This window comes from Dryobates pubescens, chromosome 8, assembly GCF_014839835.1.
Source record: "Dryobates pubescens isolate bDryPub1 chromosome 8, bDryPub1.pri, whole genome shotgun sequence".
Lineage (NCBI taxonomy): Eukaryota > Metazoa > Chordata > Aves > Piciformes > Picidae > Dryobates > Dryobates pubescens.
In genome coordinates this window covers 18,566,028-18,593,580 of record NC_071619.1, presented here as the reverse complement: position 1 = coordinate 18,593,580, position 27,553 = coordinate 18,566,028, and the positions used below count along the sequence as shown (strand labels likewise).

At 49.1% G+C, this 27,553-nt stretch overlaps 3 protein-coding genes across 5 annotated transcripts in view; 1 reads left to right on the top strand and 2 right to left on the bottom strand.

Annotated features, from left to right (window-relative positions):
- The window catches only part of PSD (pleckstrin and Sec7 domain containing), a 49,672-nt gene extending 42,181 nt beyond the window's left edge, over positions 1-7,491 (bottom strand). Inside the window, exons 1-2 of the mRNA XM_054163287.1 lie at positions 7,262-7,491; positions 4,990-5,111 (exon numbers count right to left, since the gene is read on the bottom strand). Of these exons, the coding sequence (XP_054019262.1) occupies positions 4,990-5,060 (71 nt within the window). The 5' untranslated portion in view covers positions 5,061-5,111; positions 7,262-7,491. The remainder of the gene's footprint in view (positions 1-4,989; positions 5,112-7,261) is intronic.
- A 565-nt stretch (positions 7,492-8,056) lies between these two features.
- FBXL15 (F-box and leucine rich repeat protein 15) lies at positions 8,057-11,695 on the top strand. 2 transcript variants are annotated; one of them, XM_054163294.1, is made up of 4 exons: positions 8,057-8,128; positions 8,938-9,188; positions 9,922-10,424; positions 10,738-11,695. In XM_054163294.1, exons 2-4 carry the CDS (start codon positions 9,006-9,008, stop codon positions 10,925-10,927), a joined length of 876 nt encoding a protein of 291 aa, XP_054019269.1. In that variant the 5' UTR covers positions 8,057-8,128; positions 8,938-9,005; the 3' UTR covers positions 10,928-11,695. The 2 variants fall into 2 exon arrangements, with proteins under 2 accessions (XP_054019269.1, XP_054019268.1); XM_054163293.1 differs by having other exon boundaries at positions 8,067-8,192.
- Positions 11,691-25,814, bottom strand: CUEDC2 (CUE domain containing 2). Of its 2 annotated transcripts, XM_009897678.2 has the most exons (9): positions 25,691-25,814; positions 19,255-19,347; positions 18,308-18,451; positions 17,953-18,014; positions 16,404-16,537; positions 15,133-15,303; positions 14,728-14,789; positions 12,879-12,939; positions 11,691-12,490 (listed from the first exon to the last, which is right to left on the bottom strand). In XM_009897678.2, the coding sequence occupies exons 2-9, from the start codon at positions 19,326-19,328 to the stop codon at positions 12,344-12,346; spliced, it is 855 nt and encodes a 284-aa protein (XP_009895980.1). In that variant the 5' UTR covers positions 19,329-19,347; positions 25,691-25,814; the 3' UTR covers positions 11,691-12,343. The 2 variants fall into 2 exon arrangements, with proteins under 2 accessions (XP_009895980.1, XP_054019270.1); XM_054163295.1 differs by lacking the exon at positions 15,133-15,303.
- Positions 25,815-27,553: the final 1,739 nt, after the last annotated feature.

Genomic DNA, 27,553 nt, shown 5'->3' with positions numbered 1-27,553 from the left:
CCACTTGGAGTAAACACTGGTGCATGTCCAGGCTGCTCCCCTGAACACAGAGGAGCTGTCAGAGTTGTTTCCTTTGGCACAGCTTGTGTGTAAGGCACTACAAAGGGCACAAGGGCCATATTCTGCCTCATTGCTGTTAAAGTCAGTGGGGCTGTGCTTTGGACTCAGGCATGCTTGCAGTGTAGCTCTGCAAGTAGGTACAGCCACTCCTTCAGCAGATGGGTGCTTCTGACCCAGCTCACTGGAAGCACCTGAAAGACCAACTCCATCCCCATAGGAGATGGGTCTCAGTGAGGGCAAGGGAAGGTGAACATTCCTTTTCTGTGCATTGAGGGCAGGGGGCAACCAGCTAGGTTGCATGTGTTCCCTCAGGGCATAGATGTAACAACATGGCTCTGATTAATGCCTTCTGCCTTCAGTGCCAACACTCAACCACATCCTAGCTATATATTAAAAAAGCCACTGCAGTATGAGCCAAGTCTTCAATGGGCTGATCCACTTCTCTTATTCCACCAGGTTGGCAGTTAAGGATAAATGGTGAAAACAGCATTCCTTGACAGTTTGTTATACAAATACTACTTTACAGCTTACTGGGGGCAAAAAGGCAATGGTGGAGATTCTGCCTGCCCCTCCCCCCCCGAAAAAAAACAAAACAAAGCAAAACAACCCCCCCCAAAAGCCAACCAACCCAAAACAAACCAAAAAAAATCCCAACAAAACCTCAGGCTTCTGCCCAGACCTGGATCAGGGGAGAGCACACCTGCACCATCCTGTGCCTCTTGCAGCTCTCTTGCATGGGGCAGGCAGATGGGACCATGGCAGGATTTTTCAGGGTGAAAGACACTCTGGAAGAGGACACAGACTGTAAAATGTCTTACCAGAAAGAAGAATCGGTGCAGACTACAGGCTGTGTGAGGGATAGCTGCTGTCTGCCTGCCTGCCCTTCTCAGTGTCCCAGCTTCCTATCTGGGGCTGCCCCCACCCACAGGAGGGACAGAACTTGAAAGAGCAGAGGCATAGAGAGGAAACAGAAAAAGCGCTTGCTGGGACTCAGAGTGAGCTGTAACAAAATATTTCTGCTATGCCCTGGGAACACTCATTATTAAAAAAACCCCCTCAGACTCTGTCCCAGCCTCAGGCAGCACCCGCGCAGTGAGTGGGCTTCCCCCTGTAGCTGCATTGCTCAGTTAAGATGAAAGCAGAAATGCCAGTGTGGTAAAACCTGTCCTGGGGATGTAGGAGGTGTGGCCTCAGCACAGCTTGAGCCATAAATAATCTCCCTACACAGCAGTTAGGGGAACAATTGTGTGGGAGTATCTCTTGGTAAAAAGATGCTCAAGGAAAAGATGGTCTTGAAGGAAAGCAGAAGATTTCTGGATGGTGGAATGCACTTGCCACTGAGGACAGAGTTTCTTAGGGGCCAGCAGGTCACTCATCAGACCCACCTCACTGTAGTGAGTGCACACCAAAGAGATAAATTCAGTCTGAAACAACCAAATCACCAATTCTCTGATTTAGCCTCCCAGGACATGGTTTCTGTGAAACTACTCTCCAGTTAATCTCTGCAGCAGTAATTTGAGATGTCTTCCCCCACCTTCAGCCTCAGGATTCACATGGGGAAAGGTGAAAGGTGTAAGAAGGACTAAACCCAGTGAATACAGGGAGTATCTTATGCAGGAAAGAGATGACAAGCTCCAGGCGCACAACCTGGCCCAGGATTGGGGAACATGATTACATACAGAATTGTATAAAAGGTGTGAAAACACTATAATGTCAGTTTAAAGAGTAATTTCAAGCATATCAAAACTGAGCAAACCCTGCCACCATGAAGATGTGTGGAGACACGGGCAAAGGATATACTGAAAGCTTGTAAGTAGTAGATTCATGAACAGCCCTGCATTAGTCTGTAGGTGGGCACTCCTCATGCACGTTCCTCTTCCAACCCTGAGCTGTACAGCTGTACAGCTTGGCCTTGCTGTACTTCTGTTTCTCTCTCTCTCTTTTTTTTGGTTGGTTGTTTTGTTTAGTTTTAAACTCTGACTGCATAGTTAGATTCCCTTCTCAATAAGAGAAAGAGGAAGGTGGTATGTACATGGAAGAACTGAACAGAAGCCATCATGGGTTCCTGTTCCACCATCTTAAAAATAGCTTCTGGTGGCACTGTCCAGTCTCAGCACTCATTGAAAGCAGGGTTTTCCCTGCAGGCTCAACACCTTCTCCCATGCAACCAAGAAGTCCAGATGTGGTCCACTCCAGCCCTGAGAGTGATAAAAGGTGTAAGACTTATCTTGCAGCCAGAGAGAATGTGGAGCCAGATCCTTTGAAAGAACCTGATGAGAGTCCAAGGAAAAACAGTGTTGAGATACTCCTGGGGTGCTACATGCACTCATGTTAAGGATTTTGCATCTTAAGGAGTGAACACTACAGAACTACTGGTATTCTTGGAAAGACCTTGTCTGTTGCCCTACTTGAGAATAATGAAAACTGTAAAGCAAATGCTCCTTAAATCTTTGCAAGGCTAATGGTGTTTAGCCAGCAAGGTGCCAAGCCATCTTATGAGATGACAGATCTTATGACAGCAGGTTAGTGTTGGCTTGGCACCATACCAATCTCCTAAAATTATGTTGTACCTTCCCACAGCAGCAGCCTCAGGGAACCCTGTAGAAAACCTGCTGCCAACCTCTTAATACCCCTTTCACAAGGAAATAACTGCATGGAACTGAAAAGTCAAGGAGCATGGGTAGGGAAAACTTGACTAAGATCAGCCAGCAAATTAGGACCACCTCTGGAAACAAGAGCCCAGGATTCCTGACTTGAGGTTGGTCCTTATAACTACAAGAGTCCCTCCCTTCAGGTTCAAATTTCCTAAATTGCACCCCTACTTTCCAAAGGAGGAAGTCAAGACTAAACTGTTCCTCTAGAGTCTTCAAAAGTAATACAGATAGGCACCAGCACTGTCTATCAGCAGTGGAACTGTCTGAAGTCTCTATTCACTTCAGAGGGAAGTCCTTCTGCTGTGAAGGACAACAAAAAATCCTTCCATAAATATAATAATAGCAAGAGGAGGGGCAAGGACAACCTCCACTCCTTGGTAGACATGGAGGGGAACATAGTAACAAAAGATGAGGAAAAGGCAGAGGTACTTAACACCTTCTTTGCCTCAAATTTTAATAGCAGGACAGATTGTCTTCCAGACAGCTGGCCTCCTGAGCTGGCAGATGGAGGCAGGGAGCAGTATAGTTCCCCTGTGATCCAGAAAGAAGTAGTTAGAGATCTCCTTAGCTGCTTGGATCCCCACAAGTCCATGGGACTGGATGGTGTTGGATGATTAGAATAGACTAGACTAGACTAGACTGGAATAGAATAGAATAGACCAGGCTGGAAGAGACCTTCGAGATCATTGTGTTCAACCTATCATCCAACACCACCTAATCAACTAAACCATGCAACCAAGCACCCCATCAAGTCTCCTCCTGAACACCTCCAGTGATGGTGACTCCACCACCTCCCCAGGCAGCCCATTCCAATGGGCAATCACTCACTCTGTGTAGAATTTCTTCCTAACCTCCAGCCTAAACCTCCCCTGGCGCAGCTTGAGGCTGTGTCCTCTTGTTCTGGTGCTGGTTGCCTGGGAGAAGAGACCAGCCCCCACCTGGCTACAACCACCCTTCAGGTAGTTGTAGAGGGCAAGAAGGTCCAGTTGGACATGATTCTATTCTATTCTATTCTATTCTATTCTATTCTATTCTATTCTATTCTATTCATGAGGATGAAGATGCCAACAGTATCAGACATGAGGCCAAGTCCTGGCTCTGAGAACAAGTCAGCATCATATGTTTCCAAGAAATACAAGAAAACTGCAGCAGCAGTTTGGAGCTAATATGTATCTGCTTCCTCCCCCCAGGGCTCAGATTGGTCTGTCATCATTATGGATCAGCTCAAGGCCTAAAGCAGGAGCCCTGCATTCCCTCACAGGACATCAGTAGTCACTGGGATAACAAAAGAGCTATGGGATTGGCCAGTGTCCCTGCCCATTGAAGGTACCTGTGCAATAAACTTCCCAGCTGCCCTGCAAGCACTGTAGGTGCCACAACCCAGCATTGCTTCTGGGAATAGGCAGCTTCAGACACACTTTTTCCAAAATAGTGTGTTAAGAAGGGAACAAACTACAAGTGATGGGCAAGTGCCTAGTGAGTTATGACAGATGCAGCTCCTCCTTGAAAGGGAAGCACCTCTAAGCTCACTTCATTGATCTTGCAAGGGGCACCCTCTTTAAGCCAGGAGCTGGGGCTTACACTGTGCACACACTGTGCCATGGAGCTAACAGGACATATGCTGAAACCATGCCAGCTGGGTTAACTTAAATGCTTCTCAGCTCTGTTTCCCCATCTCTTATGTTCTGTCTCCAGCAGGCTTACCACTGAACTCATAGCACTTACCAATACCAGTAGACTTGCACATGAACAGCCCTTTAATTCCCTTTCAGCATAAATGAAGGGAATTCATTGGTCTTACAGGAGCAGTTGTAATAATCTTTCCCACATCCTCTTTAAAATCTAGAAGCTGGCAGTTCTCCAGCTTTTAGATGAAGCTCTGCCCTCATCCTACTGGTTGACTAGCAAGGTGAATCCCCCTGATATTAAGGGAATTTAGGAGACTGTTTTGGCAGACCAGTTTGCAGTATCGGGGCTCAACTAGAAATGTGCATCTAGCTGAAGCTTAGAAAGGAGGATTACAGGCACTTGTCAAGAAAAATGCAGACCCACTTTAGGCAAAGCAAATGCCACTAGAAATGCAGAGCCTTGACCAAGTACAGCAGAACAAAGCTCTGGTCCTTCAAACTTGCTTGCTTTGAGTTAGTAATACCTTCGCTGCTAAGCTATACCACCCAATCCTGTACTGCAGTGCTGTACAGCCATACCACAGCCACTCCACATACAGGAAAACTTTACAGACTCTAGCACAATAATACTGATTTTGGATCCTTACCATTGGTGTAGTCTTGGGTTGCTAGCTCCACTGGACATCCTGATGGTGTAAAGCTGTGTTTCCGTATACATCCCAACAGTGCAGTAACAGGCTCTGATGCTCTTTCTGCATCTGCAATCAACCTATGGAGAAGAAAGAGAACAGTCTTGAGCATTTCACAGCTGCAAACTGTCTATACATGACACATACATAACAGTAACCATAACCTCAAGCCAACATATCTACCTACTGACTTCACCACAGATGAACAGATGTCAGGTTGCCTGACCCTGATGGCCCTCCCTGGCCAGGTATTGAGTTGCTGGTCTCTGGCTGGGGAGGCCCCTGCCCTTCCAGAGGAAGCCACCCTTGCTGTGCCCTGACACAGATAGCATATTCAACCTTCTCTTCCCCATTTTGCTTGCACTCCCCTAAATAATAAGACAGCAAACTCAGGGCTCCACTGGGGTCAGGGACTCAAGAGGTTTGTCAGAGCAAGTGCCCACTGCACTTGCCATGGTGTTGTTAGGGAACCTGTTTTCAGGCTGCAGGATCTGAAAGCTGTTCATTGTTTCCCAAAGGAATGCTGACCATGCTAACCCTGAGATCTCCATCTGGAAAAGAGAAAGCTCTTCCTGAGAGGCTACAGTGTTCCAGCCCTGGCACAGTGACTGCTGTCCGGCAAGCAGAAAGTAAGCTGAAGTGATTTCTGAATGGTGCTGTGTGTGGCTTCTCGGAGACAGTCCCACGCTATCCAGCTCTTGAGGCTCTGCCTTAGCACCTGTCTTAAAGGTAAGAGAGTATTCACCTTCTCCATGTGCAGCACAAGACAGGAAAAGTTTGGGATGCAATAGAGGTCAAATAAATACAAGTGCTTCTCACTCTTGCCTCTGTTTTAACAGTGCCTGTGAGCCTCCTTCTAGTACTAAGATTCTGTCTGGGCTGACTTTCAGCCTTTCTCTGAGCCCTGCTACCAGCAGTCTCCTGGGGAAGTGACTCAGCCAGCCCAACTAGATCAGATGAAATGAAAAACATAAACAGAGGTTGGTGTGGGAGCAGAGCAGGTCCCAACTGCCAGCCCAGCACACATGTTGTTCAGGAAGGATAATGAGCAATCCACAGCACAGCTCCTTCGAGCAAGGACTTGACAAAAGGTGGGGGCTCCCAGCCAGGTCTGTTTTGGCACAGGAAGGCCAGATGTAATTGAGCATTGCACTTTCTTGCTCAGTGTTGCTCCCTCACCTCCTATTCAGACCAAGATCACTATTTCAAAAAGCCTCCTCATAGTCAACTTCAGTCACAGTCATTCACTTAGAGGGGCAAAGGGACTCTCACACATGTCACAATTCTGTTTCACAGCAGGAAGTCAAGAATGGACTGAGCACGGTGCTGAAACCTCCTGAAAGCAAAATGAACCTCCTGGTCTAGAAGCAGCACTTCCAGAGCTTTCTGTGTCCCCACCACAAGGAAAGGATGTGCCAGCCATGGGTGGGGAGATTGTCATCTCCTTTAGTAAATTGAAAATTCCTGCCTCACTTGTCTATCTGTAAATGAGGCAAGAACTATGCTAACTCAGGGAGTCACAGGGACCCTCAAAGGGCAGGTGCTACATGTCCAGAGGCAGACAGGTAACATTAGCAGCTAACTCTAGAGGACAGGGACTGGGGTAAGAAGACTTTCCCCCAGACTAGCCTCAACAGTGGGAGGGAATGAGCAGACCAGGGTGCATAGGAAGGTCACTGCTTTCCAGGGAACCTGGGACTTCTTGTAGGGAATCTGGGACCAGGGATCTGGCTCAGTCTTTGTGGGCCCTGATCTCCTGCCAGGTGGATCTTGTTACAGTGCCTGTTGCCAGTACTGATCAACAGCTTGGCAGGGCTCAGATATGAACCAGGCATGGGGTCATTTGTCCAGGGCCAGCTCCGAGGTATTGAGTGCCATGCCAGTGAGGCGTACAGGTCCTGCACACTGGCAGCAGGGGTGAGAGCAGCCGGGAAATAGCGTTGTCTGATTCTGCGGGAGCCCTGTCTGGAGTTGTTATGGCAACTGCGCCGGCAGAACCCGGGTCGCTTCTCCGCGGGGGCTGCCAGCAAGGGGACGGACTCCGGTTGATCCCCGGGCCTACAGGGATAGGTGGGTACCCGTAATGGGAGCGAAGCGTGAGGAGCTAGCTAGTCGCCAGGGTAGGAGGATGCATGCTCGGGGCGGCGGGCCGTGGGCGGACAGTGCCGTACCACCCCAGGCCTTGGCGGGGGATTGGGCAGCCCGGTACCGGCGGAAGAGCGGGGCCTACCGGCTGCGGTTCGACAGTGCTGTGCGAACTGTAAGCTTCAGGGATCGGCCTTTCCCGGGGTCCCTCAGCTCCTGCGGGCGGAGAGGGGGCGGCAGAGCCCACTAGGAGAGCACTGGGTCCCGGCAAGGCGTTTGTGGGGCCGGGCCGGGGCGGGTTCTGGCGGAGCCTGAGGGCGGCTCCATCGCTCACCGGCAGCAGCGGGTCAGGACGGGTCCCGTCTCCGCGTGGTGCTGAAGGGACAGCGCCGCGTCGGCGCGCATGCGCGGGAGAGCCCGCTGCGGGCAGGGGCGTGCGCCGGGGACCGGCCAGCTGGGGCAGCTGGGGTGCACCGGGGAACTGGGGTAGCCAAGGGGCTGGAGCAACTGGTGTGCGCTGGGAAACTGGGATCGTGGGGAACTGAGGTGACTAATGTGCACTGGGGAACTGGTGTGTCCTGGGGAATTGGGGTAATTGGAGAAATGGGACAGGCGGCGTGCACAGCGGAGCTTAGCACGCAAGGGGAGTCGGAGTACTGGGCCGGTGTACCGCAGGCGCTGGGAGCAGCCTGCAGGCACCGCTGGGAACCATTGAGACCTTTGCCCGCTGGCTCCGCTGGACCGTGCGCAGCGTTCTCCTCTGCCCGGTGCCTCTGCCCGGCAGGGCCGAGCACTCCACGCCGCCCCGAGGGCCGCCGGGATCCGGCCTCTCAGCGACCCCCAACCAACCTCCTGCCACCTTCGCGCCGACAGCGGGCCGAAGGGAAGGGGCGGGGCCGGGCAGTGGGGCACGCGCACTTCCGCTCGCCGGCGTGACGTCAGGCCCTGCCGTCGGGGGGCGGGGTGAGGTGCAGCTGATGGAGCGGCCCGCGGAGCCCTGGCGTCGTGGCAGGTACCGGTTAAGGCCGGCGGGCAGAGGCTGTGGTCTCTCCGCCGTGGGATCCAGCAGCAGTAGGGTGTGTCCGTCCTGGCGGTGCTTCCGTGGCCCTCTCGGTGCGGCGGCGGGGCAGTCTGGGAGCCGGGCCCGCGAGCGGGACTCCAGAGTGGGAGTTGGGGGTGGGGGTGGTGTACTAGCCGCGGCCGAGCTCCACAGGCTGTAATTGTTGATGAGGCCCAGTCGAACTGCGGCCTCCAGCTCGGGGGCCTTCTTGAAGCCGGGACTCCTTTGCTTGTTCCTTGGTCCAGCCCTTCCGCTCGCGTCCCGAAGCCGAGGCCTCCGCAGCGGCCTCCTTTCCGCAGAGACGCTGTGTCCCCGCTCCTCGGAGGGACACCTCTTTGGAGGGAGGCCGGAGGCTTGTTGTTTCCTATGGGAAGGGGGAGGTGCCCACCCCGTTCCCCTCACAAGGTGCCCTAATTGCTCGGCACTGTATACAGGGCGTAGCTGCCAGGTAGAGTGATGCTTAGACATGAAGCAAGGTCCAGCTGACGTGTGGATGGTGTGGTAACGCTGGAGCAGGCACTCGTTGCTTCACTGAGGGATAGGGACTCCTTAAGCAGAGGCTGAAAAGCCCCACCCGAACTCTCCTGCAGGGCAGTGCAGGCAGGTGGACTTGGATGCCTAAGCAGTGAATGTCCCAGGCTGGGGAGGAGGTGATGTGGGTGGCATGTGTGTGCCGCACTGATGGCTAGCCAAGCGGTTTCATCCTGTGGGGTGACTACGGGAGACATTGCTGAGTCTTTCTTTTTGGCTGTTCCTCCTAGAGGCACCCAGCAGTAGGTGTGAGGTGATCCAGCCTGTGTCTCACTGTAGCCTGGCTCCCTGGCACCTGATGATGAGTTTGACCCCCTCCAGTGGATGCCTCCTGGACCTTCCCTGGGAAGACATCTTGGTTCCACATATTCTCTGTCATCTGCCACTGCAGCAACTCCTGTGTCTGCAGAGGGTCAGCAAGTCATTCCAGTCTCTCATCCAGCTGTACCTGGCCAACATGCGCTGCTTCGACTCAAGCCAGGTACTAGATGGCTCCGAGGCAGGGGCAGATATAGATGTCCTACTGCTCTGGAGCTAACAAGGGACCCTCTGACTATATGGACAGAAGAAACCCCTAGCAAGGAGGCTGGCTTCTCTTCAGGGGCATGGGTTAATGTCTTGGATGTCAGACTGGACAGATGTGGCTCAGGGAGAAGAGGCAGTGATTCAGGGCCCAGCAATGCCAGTGTCTTTAGCAAGAGGCCTTACAAGTGAGCCTGGAAGCTCCACCCAGGCTACCATGGGGCACTGGCTGGCAGGAACACAAGTGAGCTCTGGAGTGGCATGGCCTGTTGGTACCTCAGGGAAGTTGTGCAATAGGATCTGACAGGAGCGAACGCTCTGCCTGGTCTTCAGGGTAAGCTTGTGCTGGTTCTAGGAGACACTGCCTGGAACTTGGAATGATAGGATTAGCTACTGTTCTGAGGACACAGAGTGGTCTAGCAAAGAGGTTTTGGAGGGCAGAGATATGGAGCTTATCACAAATATTTAAGTGCAGGGATGATGGGGGTTGGAGAAGCCAGAGTGTCTTCTAGCTTGTGGCAGTAGCTTTGCTATGAGGGGAGAGCATAATGGCAGGGTTGGCCTGGCATGAGGAGGTGGGATGGCTTTGGTCACCACTGTCACAGTGGAAGAGGGAGGAGAATATTTGGTGAGGAGCAGGCTGATATGAAACCCTGGTAGATGTCTTACTCTTTCTGGGTTTCCCCACACAGATTGGACCTCCTATCCCTCAAGCTGCATTTGTTAACCTGCTGAAGGACAATGAAGTACTGCAGCAGCTGGCACTCCAAAACTGCTCCGACTGGCTGACAGACACAGAGCTGCTCCTAGTCATCAAGCAGAATCACCACCTGCACCAGATCCAGCTGAAGGGCTGTGCCCAGCTCAGCTGCCGAGCACTGGTGGCCATCTCACTGCACTGCCCCAACCTGCGCCAGCTCTCCCTGGCTCACTGTGAGTGGGTGGACAGCCTGTCCCTGCGCAGTCTGGCTGACCACTGCAAAGCACTGGAGGCTGTGGACCTGACAGCCTGTCGCCAGCTGAAGGATGAGGCCATCTGCTACCTAGTGCAGAAGTGCAGCAGGCTCAAGTCTCTGTCACTGGCTGTCAATGCCAACGTGGGTGATGTGGCCGTTGAGGAGATTGCCAGGTGCTGCCCTGAGCTGGAGCACCTGGACCTCACAGGGTGTCTGCGAGTCAAGAATGATTCCATCAGGTACTAAGCAATGCATGGAGCTGGGGTGGGGGTAGCAAGTGTCTGGAGTGGGGAGAAGAGACCTGGAAAGAAAAGTTAGATTTCTTCATGCTATGGGCTACTAAAAGCCAATTTTTCACCCTATCATGGTGGGTAGGTCTGGGATGTGACTATGTCCCTTGAGTTTCTCTCAGACCACCTGGGTACTGCTTCAGGAGGGTGGTACACATGTTGCACAGTGGTGAGCACTGGGCTGCTGGGAATGGAGGAGGTGATGAGTGGTGCACGTAGGAGTCCTGCCTCGCAACTTGTATGTGATCTCCTTTTTTGGCAGGGTTTTGGCTGAGTACTGTCCCAAGCTGCGCTCGCTGAAGGTGAAGCATTGCCACAATGTGGCTGAGTCCAGCCTGAGCATCCTCCGAAACCGTGGGGTGGAGCTGGATGTGGAGCCTCCGCTGCAGAGGGCACTAGTTCTCCTGCAGGACGTTGTTGGCTTTGCCCCTTTCATCAACCTCCAGATCTAGAATGGCTGTTGCCAGGGAGGGGGGACTGATGTGATGCTGGGATCCTGGGAGGATGCCGGAATTGGCTGCTGTGGAGATGTGCCGAGGGAGAGGTTGGTCCTGTTGACAAGGCTGGCCCGAGTGGGGCTCACTCTTTCTTCTGGGGCTGTTTAGCAGCCACTGGGTGTTCATGGGTGGACTTTGTTGATGCCTGTGGGAAGTAACTCCCTCTGCAGTGGTGTGAAAAGAGCAAATGACATGGGAACACCATGGTGCTGAACAGGCCTTGGCCAGGCCAGCTAATAGATAGGATTTATTATTTATTGTATTTTTAATCTCCAAGTGGCAGCTGTCCAGAGAACAGGAGAGTGTTTGATGAGGACTGTTTCCTGGGGTGGGTGTGCAGGGCATGCCAGTAGGCCATCTGAAGAAAGGAGAAAAGCCACCAGTCCTCCTCCTGGGAGAGGGCAGGTTCCTATGGTTTCAGGAGGAGGGCAGAGGGAGCCCAGTTCAGCCTGTGGCCACTGGCCAGACTGGCACTGAAGGATTGGCATGGCCATAGTGCAGGCAATGTGTCTGTCCAGGCCTAGGGGGCTGGTTTAGGCTGGTGCAAGGCAGGAGTTGTTTTCAGGGGGAACAGGCTCCTAACTGCAGTTTCACTGACAGAAAAATGCCAAACCTAGCTTTGCTGTCCCTGAAAGCAATAGGTCATTGCCATTGGTTTCTTCCAGCTTCTGAGTTAGAATTTCACTAGCACACAGGCCTGCTCCTGTATCCTGCCGTGTATCATGTGGCTCAAGCTTTGGTGCTCAACAGTGGTGAGAAATGACAGGAGCCCTGAGTGTGCTGTCAGCTGAAGTTTATGGAGTGCTGCAGGTTGTGTTGGCAGGAAGAACCTAGCTCTGGTTTAGGAATTCAGCCTCATGCCTTTTATCTGCCAGGCACTTAAACAAATTGCCACATCTTGTGAACATGATGAAGGGAGGATGACCCTGCTTCAGTCTTTGGCCCCAGGAGGGATTGGAGTCCACGTCTGTAAAGAATGTGCATGCTCCAGCTGAACTACACACCAAGTCACATCTTTATTAACATTGGCACTCCATTTAAAGCAGCAGTGCACACAGACTTGTAAAACGCTTGCTGCAAAAGCACAAGCCACATCTCAGATCTAAAGATGTCCCATGCAAAGAATAGCAGAGAAAACCCAGGCCCTGGAGAGCTACTGTAGTGTGCCTCTGGGGACAGAGGGACCACTGCACGAGAGAAGTCTCCTCCTTGTCATCTGGGTTAGTTCAGGAAGCTGAAAGCAATGTCCAGGCTCCCAGGTTAGTTCCAGTTAGTGGCAGGTGGAGGAGTCCCCTCATCCCTAGTGCCACATGTCCATCCTGCCATATGTGGCTGGCAAGGTGGAGGACGATGAGCAGGAGGACCTGGCTGTCAGTGGAACTTGTACTTCCTGGCTGGTTTGAGGCTGATGTAGGTTCTCTTCATCTCTTCGCTCTCGGGCTTCTTGATGTCTTTGTACCTCTCTCCCTTTGTACTCACCACCTGGTTATCAATATAGCGGATCAGCTTCTTGGGAGCCTGGAGAGGAAAGACATTAACACTAAGTGGATGGACAGCCTACAGAAAGGGAGGGTGCCAACAGAAGCAGAGCTATGGTTTGGGGATCAGGTGGGGGAGGACTGGGGTGGGCTGCTTTACCCATCCTTTGTGTTGGCAATCTTGGCCACAACTGGGGTAGGAAGCTGTCTGATGGAGGGGAACAGAAACAATGCTAGTCAGGAATGGTAGGAACAGACAGACCCCGTGGTCTTAGGCAAGCTAATTTTCTATCCTTGCTGCAAGTGGGCTCTGTGAATGGTCCTGCCTTTGGCCTGCCCTGTTACTTTTTTGGACTTGCATCTTCGTTTTCAAACCCTGTAGCCAAAAGGCATTCAAAGTGCTTGTAAGCTGGGACTGCTGCTCTTACCTCTTTGGGTGGAGCTGGCCGATGTGTTTTCTGATCATCTGCACTATCCACCATCATGTATCTGAAATACAAGAAACATTTAGTGAATACAGTAACATGCATTATATGGGGCTACTCACAACTTATGTCCTTTCTCACCTGGCTGCTTTGTGGCTATAGCTTGCCTAGATTGCAGCTAGGATTACTCGATATTCCCCTCTAGATGAAATGGACAAGAAGTTTATCATCCTCCTGGTGAGAATCCATCAGGATTCTCCTGGAGTAGCATCCTTGGCCATATGTGAAAGGTAGGAAACCTGTGCAGTTGAGAATGCTGATAGCTTCCACAGAACTGAGAGAAGTGCCAAGATCTGGTGTGCTCTGCTGTTGGGGCAGCTTTGCTCCTCCTCAGCCCAAGTGATGCCAGCCAAAGGAGACAGATGAGATTACAGGACCAAGCTGGCTGCTTCTGACCCAAAGAGATGGCGTTCCTTTCACACTCTACCTACTACTTCACTATGAAACAGGTCTGTACTGGAAGCAACTTCATAAAAACATCAACTCATTCCCCATGTAACTGAAACATCAGGGCCCAAGCATCTGCTTTGCTGTACTGCTGAGTAAATTACTACTTTTGAGACTTTGGTGCTGGTTTAGCAGGTGGACAGCACAGCTGACCTTAATTTCTCCCTCAGCAGTTAGTATAGTTGCTCCTGTGTATCTTCAGCTGTGGTGATCTGCTCTCTGTACCTGTGCTCGAGTGATGTTTAAAATACAGGATGTTGCCAAAATGTCATTAAAATGAAGTTCTAGCAGCTGGTGCTTTTTTATTCCCTTGCTTGTCACTCTGACAAGCAAGGATGGGGATTTCTGATTCTGCCTGGATGTCATTCTGCCTTGCTTTATCTTCCCTAGCCCATCAACTGTTTATTCTGTCACTGGGGAGGATGTAAAGTGGTGCAAAAGTATCACAGTATAACTAAGGTTGGAAGAGACCCCAAAGATCATCAAGTCCAACCTGTCTCCACAGACCTCACGACTAGACCATGGCATCAAGTGCCACGTCCAATCTCCTCTTGAACACCTCCAGGGACGGTGACTCCACCACCTCCCTGGGCAGCACATTCCAATGATGAACGACTCTCTCAGTGAAGAACTTTCTCCTCACTTTGAGTCTAAACCTCCCCTGGCACAGCTTGAGACTGTGTCCCCTTGATCTGTTCAAAACAGATCAATGAAACCACAGTGTGGGTTCTCCTATTGAGAATTCAATGCTTTTGGAAATAAAGGTAAACCAATCTAAAACCACATACATTAGCAAGAAATCCATAGGGGACTTCAGAGAGGTTTCTTTGAAGGCATTCAATTCAATCTTTTAGCAACTGAGATTTAATCTTCCCAGCATTGCTGTACAAGCAGTCTCTTAAAGATATCTTTAGCCTTGATTGGACTGTCTCCAAGGATGGAGATATGAATGAGTTGCTGTAGTTCTACAAGTCACCATGTGTTACCTGTGCTGCAGCATGATGTTTATGCCTTGAACCTTTAACCTGGACCTCAGCTGATAGTACCATGATTTACTGTATACCTGTAGGAGGCTGAAACCTCACACACATCCAGTCCTATGACCTGGTTGGTGCAGATAAGGTTTTTTTTTAGAGCTCTGGCACAGAAACAGGCTTTTATTTTTTTCCTTTTGTGCTTGGATATGTTCAGCTACACCCAGATCAAGTACATGGTATCCTTACTAAATGTTGTACTCTCCAAGATCTTCATAGACAACAGTGTCGTTTTGACCTTCCCCAAACTGTCACCTCTTCCATTATTTGGATCAGGATGAGGGAGGGGTTCTTTGCTGCTGGGTACTTACTTCTGTAGGATAACCTGTTTTAGTTCCTCGTGGTTGGGTGCTCTCCGGGGCCGAGCCAGTTCCTGGGAGGAGACAGGGCAGGAGTGTAAGCAGCATAACACATGGGCTGTAGAGCTATCCCCTGCTAGCCTAGTAAGCTCAGCTGCTGGTGGAACACTGTGCCAGGGTTTGCCAAGAAGCAGGGTGCCAGACAGCTCTGCTGGAATGCTGCCTCAGCTGTGGGCACAGCCTGTACTCAGAAAGCCAAAGAAGAGGGGCTGTTGCTTTAAGTGACCCTTCTTGCTCATTGTGCAAAAAGTTCCTGCAGTCCTGGCTTTTGCTTACTGCAGACAGCTGAGACACCTGTGTGTCCCTGTGTTCTGCCAAGCTCTTTGGCCCACTGCCACCTAGCTCAGGGTACAGTACCTTCACACTCACACCTGCTGGGCCAATTTCCACCTTCTCCTCCACAATCAACTGCACTGCCTCCTCCAAGTTCCCCAAGGCCATGGCAAGTGCATTCTTTGCCTGGATCATGGTACACGCTGGGAACATCTCCAGTAGCAGCTCCACCCCATCCTTCAAGTCATTGTCTTCCTAGTTAGGGCAAGTGGCAAAGGTAAGTTTGGGAATTCAGTGAGAAGAGGGATACAAAAGAGGGTTGTACATTGTCAGTAAATTCAGCTTGCCCTTAGCTGAAGGCTCTCCTTACAAGTGTGACTAAATCCAATTCATGAAGCATCTTTGCAAGGACAAAGCATCACTCTTTTTCAGTCTCCTCCCCTTGTATTTCAGCTTTCTTTGAAGTAGGGCTGCTATGATCTGGCTCATCTGTGTGGTTGTACTATGCATCTCTAGGAGTTGGCATTCTGGATGCTCTGGTGAGAATGCCTGAAATCCTGCTCACCTGGTAAAGTTGTATGTGCTTTGATCAGAAAGAAAAAGGACTGCTCAGCAGTGACCTGTGGCTATATCATCAGAAGGAAGCACAGCAGCAGCATTTCTTAGAAGATTGTGGACATGATTTTACTGCAGAACAGGAAGAAATCAGTACTGTAGAAATGACAAGCAGAGCATGAGAGAAGGAGTAGGGCAGCATCTGCCAGGTGCCATGATGCCTATAGCATAGGTCATGCTGAATGGTGCTGCAGGATCAGGACTGTTGGGTCTCTCACTCAAGTGCCATTACAGCTTAGTAAGTGCACAGCACAGAAGGTCATTGAGGGTAGGACTGGTGTCTTTGAGTCGTGACACCCAGATGTAACTGCTTCCCATTCAGGTGCTGTATGATAGCTGGGGAGAGACATGGTGATCCAGGTCAAAGTGTGGAGTGAGGCTAGGGGAACAGGGTGAAGCAGGCTGGAGCCTGGCTAGCACTACAGAGGTATCCCCATGGTGCTGCTGTGGGATCTCTGAGGGCACTGGGACACGCTCTCTCAATCATCCCTCTGCCTCATCCTTTCCAGCAGCTGGAACAGATGAGCCACAGCGATGGCTCATACTCTTCTGTCAGCACATAATTACCTTTTTCCGCTTACTGACAGGCCATACAATGGAGATCACAGACACCTGTGATGCTGTGTCACAGCCTATGCTGTGGTTCCTTCAAGAGCCAGAAAATGCCCTCAGGTGATGCTGGCAGCCCAGTGGTGGGTGACTGGCCCCAGTGCTCCTGTTCCTCTGCAGGCTGCTCATACCTTGGCCCCGGCTCCGTTTGTTACTGTGCACAGCCTTTCCCCGTTGCAGGCTCCAGCTCCAGGCTCCTGGCCCTTGGTCAGGTCTTCAGAGGGTGCTTCGCTTCTGCTTTCCACAGCCTTTTGGCCAGGTTTTTCTTAAAGACATAGTGATATCTCCTGAGGAACAGCCCCACTAAGGCTAGAGCTTTCTGTTGGCATCAAATTGAACTGCATCATGTGGAAAAGCATATCCCTCTTAAGTGACAAAGCACTCCTGTCTCTCCTGCCCTCAGCAGGGACAGCTGCAGCTCTGCTCACACTGACCTGCAGGAAGGCAGTGCTGGAATGCCCAAACTGAATTTCCAGGCCTGACCAGGCACAGGCTGCTTGCAAATTCAATTCTACCTGTCAGTTCTTGGTCCTCTAGCACCTGTGGCTGTGGATACTTAACTTATTTTTGTTACATTTGTAAGAACTGTTGTTTGCTCTAACTTTGAACTAAGGTGTGGTTTTGATTTTAAATACGGGAATACACTCTGATAATCCTCAGGCTGTATGTGAGCCAGCACACCCTGTGATCAGGTTACTTTGATGCACCTCTCTATAGGCTCTTTCGGTGTCACTGCAAGAGTCATCATCTTTGTTCTGTCCTCTCTAGAGCTGGGATGGTGCTATCCTTCCACACTCCGACTACATCAGGATCCTCAAAGGGTATGCTCAGGGGACCAGAGCAGTAGATTTTGTCAAGTTCAAGAAAGCAGGAAGTAAGGCAAAAGATAGGACTGTATGTTCTACACTGTGTGTTCTACACTGTGTAGCCTTCTGGCAAGACAGCAGTGATGTTATTAGGTAAGAAAATCCCAGACTGGTGGTCCTGAAAGGTGCAATATCTAGGCACTTCACTTGCTCTTTAGTGGGAAGGACCTTTGGGGTTGACTAACACAGCAATCCACCTGATTTGTGAGGTTTCTAACCTCTTGCTGAGGTTAGAAAGGGACATTGGGATAGTGTAGTCTTCTGAAGTCCTGTATAATGCAAACTGCAGCATATCACTGCTGATTTTCCATCAGTGCCAGGGTTCATAGGTCAGTGGAGAGTGAGCTTTGAGGATGCTCAAAGTCTAGAGGTGATACACATAATCAGCTGGATTCTTTACTTGATGGTGCACCTGACAGAGGCTGCCCACTGGTAGATGGCTATCAGAAGCAGGCAGAAATCCCCACTTTCATAATTAACCAACAGTATAATTTCAGCAAGCAGCCCTGTATCTGGTATTTCTTTCTTATTGCTCTGGATCTGATTTCAACAGAGGTGTGTGGAGATCTCAAGTGTTTTTCACCCCAGTATGTCTTGGACAATATTCCACATGACTCAAATCTCCCATGTGTTGATATAAATAAACCTAAGTGAACGTTAAAAAAACCTCATCAATTAATTCTGGCTACCTTATGAGATCCTAAGTGTGGCAAAGAGACTGTATTTTATCCTGTGATGTTGTTCAGTTCCAAAGACTAAGGCTGAAAATATGCAAAATACACCTTCTTGTGCTAAAACTGTCTGTGTAACTCACCTTTGCTGCGAGCTTCAACAAGCCTTTCTGAGAGGGAAAACATCATTTCACAAATGTCCCCACTGCAAGAGACAGAAGCTGCACCATTAATGTGAGGAATAAAAGCAGTAGCCTATCCTACTTGCCTACTTCTGCTTGATGAGAATCCCAACAAAATAAACTGGTATTCCAGATGGCCAAAGACCTACTTGCAAACGGGGAGTAGCATCTGTATTTTGGCAAGGACTGACTTAATCATAATGGCACAGATTTGGTACTAATACATCTTCAAGAGGGTGTAACAAAAGAATTTATGGTACTGAAGGGCTTAGATCCAGGCCCCCAGTGCACCTACAAACCAGTAACACTCACATACCTGTGGATTTCTGCAAAACCAGGAATATATGCCTCCATCATTTCCACAAAGGTGTCCATGTCAAAAGTCTCCTCAGAGGACTCTGGTGAGCCCAGCTCTTCCAGGACACCCGTGATGTAAGAGAAGAAAACATCATCCATCCCACTGGAGACAGAGAACACAGGACATGGCAGCAGCGTCAACAGGCCCATTTTTTCTCCACTTTCTTTCCATCCCCAGTCTCCCTAACCTTGTGTCTTTCTAACAGAGCAGCAGAAGGCCCTTTGTGGACTGTATCTTACAAGCAGATCCCATCAGTAAAGCCTGGTAGCAATGGTTGTGTAGGAAGCATTTTAGAGATAAAATACTGCATGCTCTCCCGCTTCCTGGGCAGCACTGAATGAAAGCCCCAGGGTGTGCCCAGGGGCTATACTCCTGTAGGTGCTTCATGTGAGCTAACCAAAATATGCCAGAGCTCAAACCCTGACTTTTCTATTCTGACTGGTATTTCAGGTGAGGTCATCACATTCTGACAACTGCAATTTCTGTGGGCTGCAGTGTTCTCTACTTGCTGCTCTCCATACTTATGTCACTGCTGCCACCGGCTGGAAAACTAACTGCTGTTTCAGCCTCAAAGTGACTGTAACTCTGTATGCAAGCAGAGGTAAAAGAGACAGAGCCTTGACATACCATTATGCTGCTCAGAAAGCTCTTTGGGAGCACTGTGGAATGAAGGGAATCCCATGTTCTAAGGTGTATTACTGGACAGGAAATTAATCATCTTGGCTGTCAATGAAATGACATTGCTTGATTGCAATGCTAAAGGATAGTTGTTTGAGCATTCTCATCAGAGCCTGCATCTGACTTAAGGAAAAGCAATACTAAGTACAGGAAGGCTACACAGTTCAGTATAGTATGTAGGACCATTAATGTAGAGTTCAAGCCAGGATTTTCCTTTCTCAACGTACCTGAGGTCTGCTGCAGGGATGTGGGACTGGATAAAGTGTGTCAGTGTGTCTCGAATGATTCTTTCAAGCTCCATGTCTCTGTAAATCTTTTTTCTGAAAAAGAGGAAGAAAAAGAAAACTCCATGTAATCTCTAAGGCAAGAAGGATATCAAAATATCAACAAGATCAAAAGAGAGGCACAGTATAGGCATCAGAACAATCTACAAACTCCTCCAGTATCTCATCATCCCTGGGTAACAGCAGGCAAAAATATCCACAAAAAGCTGTATTACAAGCACCCACTGGAAACACCAGCCCAAAGCAGCCCACTGTCTTGAGCCTCTCCTGCTCATGTTGATGTTGTCAGTATGCAGTTGTACTGTACATTGAAAATGTCCCCTCCAGGAAGCAAAGCTGGAAATGCAGATGTGTCCAGCAGCAGGACCTCAGAGCTGCCTCCTGAGCAGGACCAGTGTCTTTTCCAGTGACGAAGCTCTGAGTAGTGGATTTCTGCATGCTCAGTGCAGAAAGGGGTGGACCTTCCAGCTAAGAGCAATCACAGTGATGCTTAGACTCAGGAACAAGTGGGAGGAAGGGTAATGTCTCCTAAAGAAAGACAACCTAGAGCATATTTCACAGGAGAATACCAAGCAGGGCACAGACAACTAGTCTGCCAGCCAAAATATCAAAGGTCTCCAGGTCAGTCACAGACTGCCAGTGGAATCCTGGCCAAACAGGAGCCTGTTGTTGTGCTCAGTAAATGAGCCATTCTGCAGTTCACGCAGCTGAAACAAGGGGTGCTTAATAACCTACAACTCAGGGGCGTTCTAAGAATCACAGAGCTCCTACAGAAATGGTGGCAGAGGGGCACTGCCCACAGTCCTCCTTCAGCCATCAGTACCATGCTTGGACTGAATTGGGCAGAGAAAAGCCAACCCTTAACCATCTGTTCCCCTGGGGTCTACAAAGCTGCTGGGTTGGTAAACTCCTGACATAAGCACCATGATTTTCCAAGGAAGGAAACTAGCCCTGCACACAGAGAAACTTACATAGTCATTGGCCAGAGAGTTTCCAAAAGTCATAAATTATCTGTACAAGAGAATTGAGTGCACCCTCATTAAGTGTGCAGACAACACTAAGCTGAGTGGGAGTGCTAATGTGCCGGAGGGAAGTAAGGCTCTACAGAGGGATCCGGACAGACTTGATTGAGGTTCAACAAGGCCAAGTGCTGGGTCCTGCACTTCAGTAACAATTACATGCAATGCTACAGGCTTGAGGAAGAGTGGCTGGAAAGATGCCCAGTGGAAAAGGATCCAGAGGTGTTAGTTGACAGCTGTCTGAATATATGCCAGCCGTGTGCCAAGGAGGCCAACAGCATCCTGGCTTGTATCAGAAATAAAGTAGCCAGAAGGAGCAGGGAAGTGATTGTCCCTCTGTACTTGGCACTGGAGACTGCACCTTGAATACTGTGTTCAGTTTTGGGCTACTCACTGCCACAAAGAATTGAAGTGCGGGAGCCATAGAGCTGGTCAAGGGTCTAGAGAACAAGTCTTACGAAGAGCAGCTGAGGAAACTGGGGTTGTTTAGCCTGAAGAAAAGAAGGTTCACGGGCCACCTTATTGCTCTCTACAACTACCTGAAATGAGTTTGTAGTAAGGTGGGGTCAGTCTCTTCTCCCAAGTAACAAGCGATAGGACAAGGGAAAACAGCCTCAAGTTGTGCCAGGGGAGACTCAGATTTGATATTAGGAAAAGTTTCTTCGCTGACAGGGTTGTTAAGCACTGGAATGGGCTGCCCAGGGAAATGACTGAGTCACCATCCTTGGACATATTTAAAAGACATGTAAATGGGGTGCTTAGTGACATGGTTTAGTGGTGAACTTGGTATTGCTGTGGTAAGGGTTGGACTGCATTGTGCTTAGCCACCCCTGCAAGTGCCAAGAGCACACAGGCACTCCTCTGTTTGTGGCTGGCCAGAGGAACATGCTGAAGCCAGCCAGGGACCTGCCTCTGATCACATTGAGGCTCCAGGGATTTGACTCTTGCTGATGAAGGAGAAAGCTGTGACGCAGGTTAATACAGAAATTCTCTGCTGGGTATATGGCATACCACATCTCCCTGCAGTGATTCCCCATCAAATATTCCTAGTCTGTACTCTTCTACTCTTTAGGGTTTTGAACAAATACAGGTTTTGTTACCCAAAGGGCCATCTCTTACTGAATCTCTGTACCAGTGCCATTCCCTTGGGGCGGTAAGGAGATGAACATGGAAAAAACCTTGCAGATGTGGACATGAACAGTGAGACATACTCATAGGAAAGACCTGCCCCAATCTTCACTGCGTTCAAAGATAAACACGTAAGCCATTTAATCAATAGGTACTATTAGTACCAACCCTCCCTCTGATCTAAAGCCAGTAACTAAAGAAGAAAACAAATTGTACATGTGCTTCTCACTTGGGGAAAATGAAGGAGTTAAACATGCCATACCACTACATGACAAACATGTTGCCAAACAGCACATACAGAGACAACCAGAGGAAGGCATCATCAGAAAAGACTACTTGTTTGCTGTTTCTGTCTTAAGACAAACCCTCCTTTAACGTCAGTGAGAAAATTCCCATTTCACAGCATCAGAGAAGAGCAAGTTTAAGCTTCTTCAGGTGTCATTTCACATAAAACCCTGACGTGAGCTCCTGAGCTGCTGCTTTTATTTTTCAAACTCGCACGGGTACTTTGTTTTCATTTTTCCTCACTTCTATAGATGTCATGACATGCAAATGTGGAAGGTGGCTGTAAAACCACCTTTCCATTGCCCTTTTGTTGTCTGTGTGTTCTCTAGTGGTGTGACAGAACCAAGTTTATCTTTGTCATCTGTCCTCGTTTTGCTGTGATAGAATTATAGGCCAGCCATGGGTTGTAGGCCATTAGCAGTTTTGAGTCAGCCAGTTTAGGCTGGGAGGGACAAAAGCCAGAGCAGCTGACCTGAGCTGACCGATAGGTGTATCCCAAACCACAAACATCATGCTCATTATAAAGGGGGAAGTTAGCTGAAGTGAGGCCCTCTTTCTGCTTCCCTGCATCCCTGGAGGGGCTCACTCATCATTCTGCTCCTGAGGACTGCTGTCCTGTCTATTGTGACCACTGTGCATTCACTGGGATGAGTATAACTTTGTATATTTTATGTTGGCATTAGCAGTAACGCTAGTTTTGTTGTTTCATTAAGCCTGTTTTCTTTTCAACTCATGTTTCTGCTCCTCTTCCTGACCCCCCCTTCTCCACTGGGGGAGGAGTAATCCAATGACAGAGCGACTGTGGAAGTATAGCCCTGGATACAGGCTAAACATGGACATCATCTTTGACAACCCAAAACCCCCCTTGAGTTTTGTTCTATCTTTCTCAGGCATCAAAAAGCCAATTATAAAATTCTGAATCTCACTACTGGCAAGAATACTGTCCTAAGCAGCATGGGGTTTTTTCCCTCATTTTAAGATTAATCTACAAATGCTGGTCCCTTGAATTTACAAATACAAAATTTTGGTTTTTTACAGAAGTCAGGGATGGAAAATCAACACAGCAGTTAAAATGTCACTGCTATGAAGATGAATGCTTGTTTCCTTCTTTCTTAGTCTTCATGTCATCCTGGATACTGGAAATCTCAAATGTTTTGTCTTTTCCATGAAACAGGCCAATATTCTATAAGAGCTAATGGTATAGTAACCAGTAACATTTCTTGACAACCCAATTACCTGAAAAACAGAGCACAATTCACCGTGTCAAAAGCACTTTTGGGAGGTCCATAAATTAACTACTGGTAATTTATTCTGATCAATAGAACAGGCAAAGTCACTCATCTCATTAATCATAGGCAAGTGTCAGGCTGGGACAAGGGAAACAGGAAAAAAAATAAGTCAGCAACAGGAGTATCAAAGCTGTTCTAGTCGCTAACCGGTCTTTGAATCCATTCTCCAACCTCTGACAGCCACAAGAAATGCTGGTTTAAAGCGTTTGAAAATATTTGGGTATTTTCCTGTGGTGTTACCATACTGTATCTGAAAAAAGGGCTATTTCCTTGTGTATGAGAGAGGAAAGAAGGCAGGGTTTAATCATTGGATATAAATTCTCTCTGGCATCTCAGACAAATCCATTCAGCAGCACACTTGGATTTAAGGTTTACATCCAGAGAAAGCAAGTTGCCACTTTTGGCCTGCTTGTGAAGAAAGGAAACCCTTAAACAACAAAAGCACAGCCTTACACTGAAGGACACAGAGCAGGTAGGTGATCAAGTATTTCTTCAAGGGTTAGCATTGCCCTTTCACCTGAAGAACCCATCTCTGCACCCATAAAATCAGAGGCAGCATGAGAGACAAATGCACTTGCATTTGATCATTTATCAGGGAAGAGATTTTATTGCCTGGTAAAGTCCTTACAAAACTCAGCACCTGGGGGATCTGTAAGCACAATGGTCTTGGCTCAATGATGCTTGTGAAGACAGCTCCTGAAGGACCTCTGGCCTTTCAAATTTGGTGGGTATTTTCTTGAAATAGAGTGGGAACTGATTAAAAATTAGGTAAAAGTATTTCAAAATGGATTCTTCAAGTAATAAAATGATGTTGCTGATCCCCACAAAACCAAGCTTAGAATTATGTAAATCAGGGTACCAAAACCCCTCATGTATTATGCCTTGGAACGTTGGTGGGTTGTTTTTTTTCCCCTTGTGCTGACATGCAATAATTAAGGGGGAGATTTACTAGAAGGGTTTATCCTATGTGCACAGTTTTGTGGAGGAGTGATTTACAATGCATAGAATGATCTAAAACCCAAAGGCAGGAGAAATCACTGTCTTGAGAGCTCAATTTTACTGAAAAGGTGTTACCATCATTTTAAGCTTCCAACCATGATTGCAATGTAGATTTTAAGTTCACTCCAGTAGTTGCTAGATGATTCAAACATACCCATGAAAGCCTTTCTGTATTTCCTGTAATTGTAATGTAGGCTCTGCCTAACAGAATCTGTTTTTTAAAACATACAGTCAAAAAATGGTATTCCTATTGCTCTGTCCTCAGCTAGGGCCTCCACTTTCACACTGTGAGAACAAGAGATCTTCAACCTTTGGAAATCCCTGTCACTTAAACACTGAGGTTTGTTACTGAAGAGTGAGCAATGGAGCACTATATGTAATCTCATTAAGACAGGCTGGGTTTGAAGTATCATGAGTACATACATGATCCATGTGCCACATGGCATATGTATTCCCTCACCTTAGGCAGTGAGAAGTGGCATCAGTTCTCAAAGTCTGAATGTGAAAATTATTCATTTGCTGTATTACTTTGTCCACAGATTCTGCCCCCCTACCATCTTGAGAACCTAGTGATCACCATCACCCTTGCACTTTCCTTCCTAACATGTAATGTCAAGTTTGTGGTTCTTGGTTTTTTTTAAGTAACTACAGATATTACACTGGTGTCTGGAGTATCTACTTATGCCATACTCATGAAAAGTTGGCATCTTTTGTACAATTCATTATAACCTGCTCTCTTAAAAAGAAAAAAGGGTGGGGGGAGGGGACACCCTAAAATCTGAAATGTCTGCATATGGCTGGATCATTTCCAAAGACTCTTCCACTTCAAATTTCAGTAATCGTTCTCAAATGGTCAGTGGGATTGGATGGGAATGATTGATTGTGCCTTGGACTTTTCATTAACAAGACAGACTTGAGCACAGCAATTTAGAAAATGTTTTTGAGCTAAGAGAAACTGCCATTTGGATGTACATCAACCTTTATGAGATCATAAATTTGCCTACCAATGCCTTGAGGTGTCTGCAAGTGGAGAGATGGGTGTTGTATGCCTTAGATGTTTCTCTGAAGAGCTTAAAAAAAAGTTCATGTAAATCTGGTCTGACTAAAGAATCGACTATAACACCTTGTGAAGATTCCTTTAGCTCAAGTTTCAATAATTATTCTTAAGTAACTGGACAGGAATGGTTCACTGTGCTGCCTTTGAAAACTTGTTATAAGAAAGCAGAGCATGCCTCATGCAACTGTGCGACATACAGCCTCAGAGGCAATCTCTGAAAAGCGAGATCTGCAGGACAGAGAGCAGAGAACTACTTTACCTCGTGAACCTTTGATGACTTAAAATAAAGCTTTGTCAGCTGAGTAACACATCACAGATGTAATTTCAGTGCTCCTATTTTTGGTTGCTAACTAAGGAAGTTCCTGAAAGGACTTTTGTAGTGTGGTTGCTATGGGAAAGCACGGTGAGGTCATTGTGTATGTTAACAGAATTACCTGCTTAATTCTTTAGCATTAAAGTAAGGGTTTAAAAAATAACTTAGTTCCACTAAATTACAGTAATAGGAGACAGTAATGCCAGTGGCCAGACTCTTCCCTTCCCCCTAGATCTACATTGTACAACTGCACTTGGATGGTGGTGCTCTGCATACATGGAGCCTTTACCTGAGCAGAAATACTGCTGTGCAAGGACCTTGGCTCACAGATGGTGTTTATGAAGCTGCTTCAGTGCCTGCAGGCAAGTTGATAGTCCATCCTATGGCTGCGTGGTCCAAGCCATGAATGACGGTGTCCTTTATGGGAAAAGAACATTGAGTTAGTTGGAATTAGAAGTGCACCAGAATCATTCTCCTTATAGTGGTGTTTATGTCACTTTTAACTTGTTTCCCCTAATGCAAAGGGTACAGCATTATCTTTTGGAATACAATGTCTAACGTAAAAAAGCTAACTTGGACGTGAGAACTACACGCTTGTCAGCTTTCAAATTCACTGCCATGTTGGGATGTTTTTCAACATTTTCTATTTCTGTAGCAAGGCCTGCAGCGCCCTCTGAACATCACCGATGCACTCCTAAAGCACTACTGGCTTTATCGCCACTGTGAAGAACTTGTTTGATGGCTTTAAGGAGCCGGAGCAGAAAGCCAGCGCCAGTTGCGCTGCTGCTCCTTGCTTGGGGCTAGTCACCTCGGCACTGCCACTGCACTGCCCCGCTAGGCCGAGGCTGCTGTTTATCCTCAGCCGTAACAACCCATCTATGGGCTCGGGTGGCTTTTATACAAGCAGTGTCCGTGCCCCCTCATCAGCGGACAGAATTGTGTCGGGGGGCTGAGTTTGGCAAGAGCGGTCAAACTAACCCGCAAGCAGCCTGACCCCGCCTCAGAACCGTGCCCCTCCGCGCCCCTCGCTCTGCCAGGTTTCCGCCACGGACAAAGCGCCGTCCCCCCTGCCGCAGCCCTCGGCCTGCAGCCAGCTCCGCTCCCGCTCTCCGGGCAGCAGCCGGCTTCTCACACCTGCCGGCGCGTCCCTCCTCGCGGACTGTGGCGTTAAGCCGAACGCCCGGGATCTCCCGGGCTCCCGCGCTCCCCAAGACGCAGCGGGGACACCGGCCGCGGCAAGGACAGGGGGGCTGCCGGCTGACTCCTTGGAAGCCGCTAGCAGCAGTCCCCGGCCCGCCATCCCCCGCCCGGTCACCTCGGCCCCGGAGGCCCCGCACGCCTCCACGGCCGCGCGGCGGGAGGGACCAGACGCGTGCTGGTGGCGGCAAAGGAGGGGGTAGGGGTCACCTGATCGCTCCCGCCGCGGCCTCACTCCCTCCCGACGCAGGTCCCGCGCGGCGCGGTTTAAAGCGTCACGTGGCTGCGCCGCTGTCAGTCACAGAGGCGGGCGCGAGAGGGTAGAGCGTTGTTATGCTGGCGCCCTGCCGGCGCCGCCATTTTCGTTGTGGGTAGGAGCGGCCGAGCGGCTTTGCGGGGAGCTGGCGTGCCTCCTGAGCGCCGGTGTGTGATGAAATACAGCTGCTAGTGGCTGGGCTAGGGCCTCGGGGCAAGCGGGAGCACCTCGGGCAAAGGCAGAGAAGAAAGTGTGGCACAGGGCAGCAGCTGGGAGTGTGCCCGGGTATTGGTGGTACAAAAGTACTTCTGTGAGGCCCGGGAACATGGCGGTACTTTGCGGGGTCACCCTCACAAAGACTTAAGTCAAATTTTCTTCCCTGTGAAGTGTCAGAGTCGTGTGCCCTGATGAAACTAGCACGTTTTAAAGCATTTAGGCAAAGCTGCCCTGTGGGGTGCTTCTCCCCATCTGAAGCTCCTGTCAGAAGAAGCATCTGGGGGGATGAACCTTTCACCACTGCAAAAGTTAGGAAGCTGCATGCAGAGGCTTCTGTCTCTGTTTCTTCTGCTAGGAAGCTTCTCTGCTCCACCATGTACATGACAAGCTGCTGCTTATTCCTTTACTCTGGCATTTGGAGTGCTGCTGTATGTTAGGGTGGCCTCAGCCTCTTGGAAAAGTTGGAACAGAGCCATGCTGTGG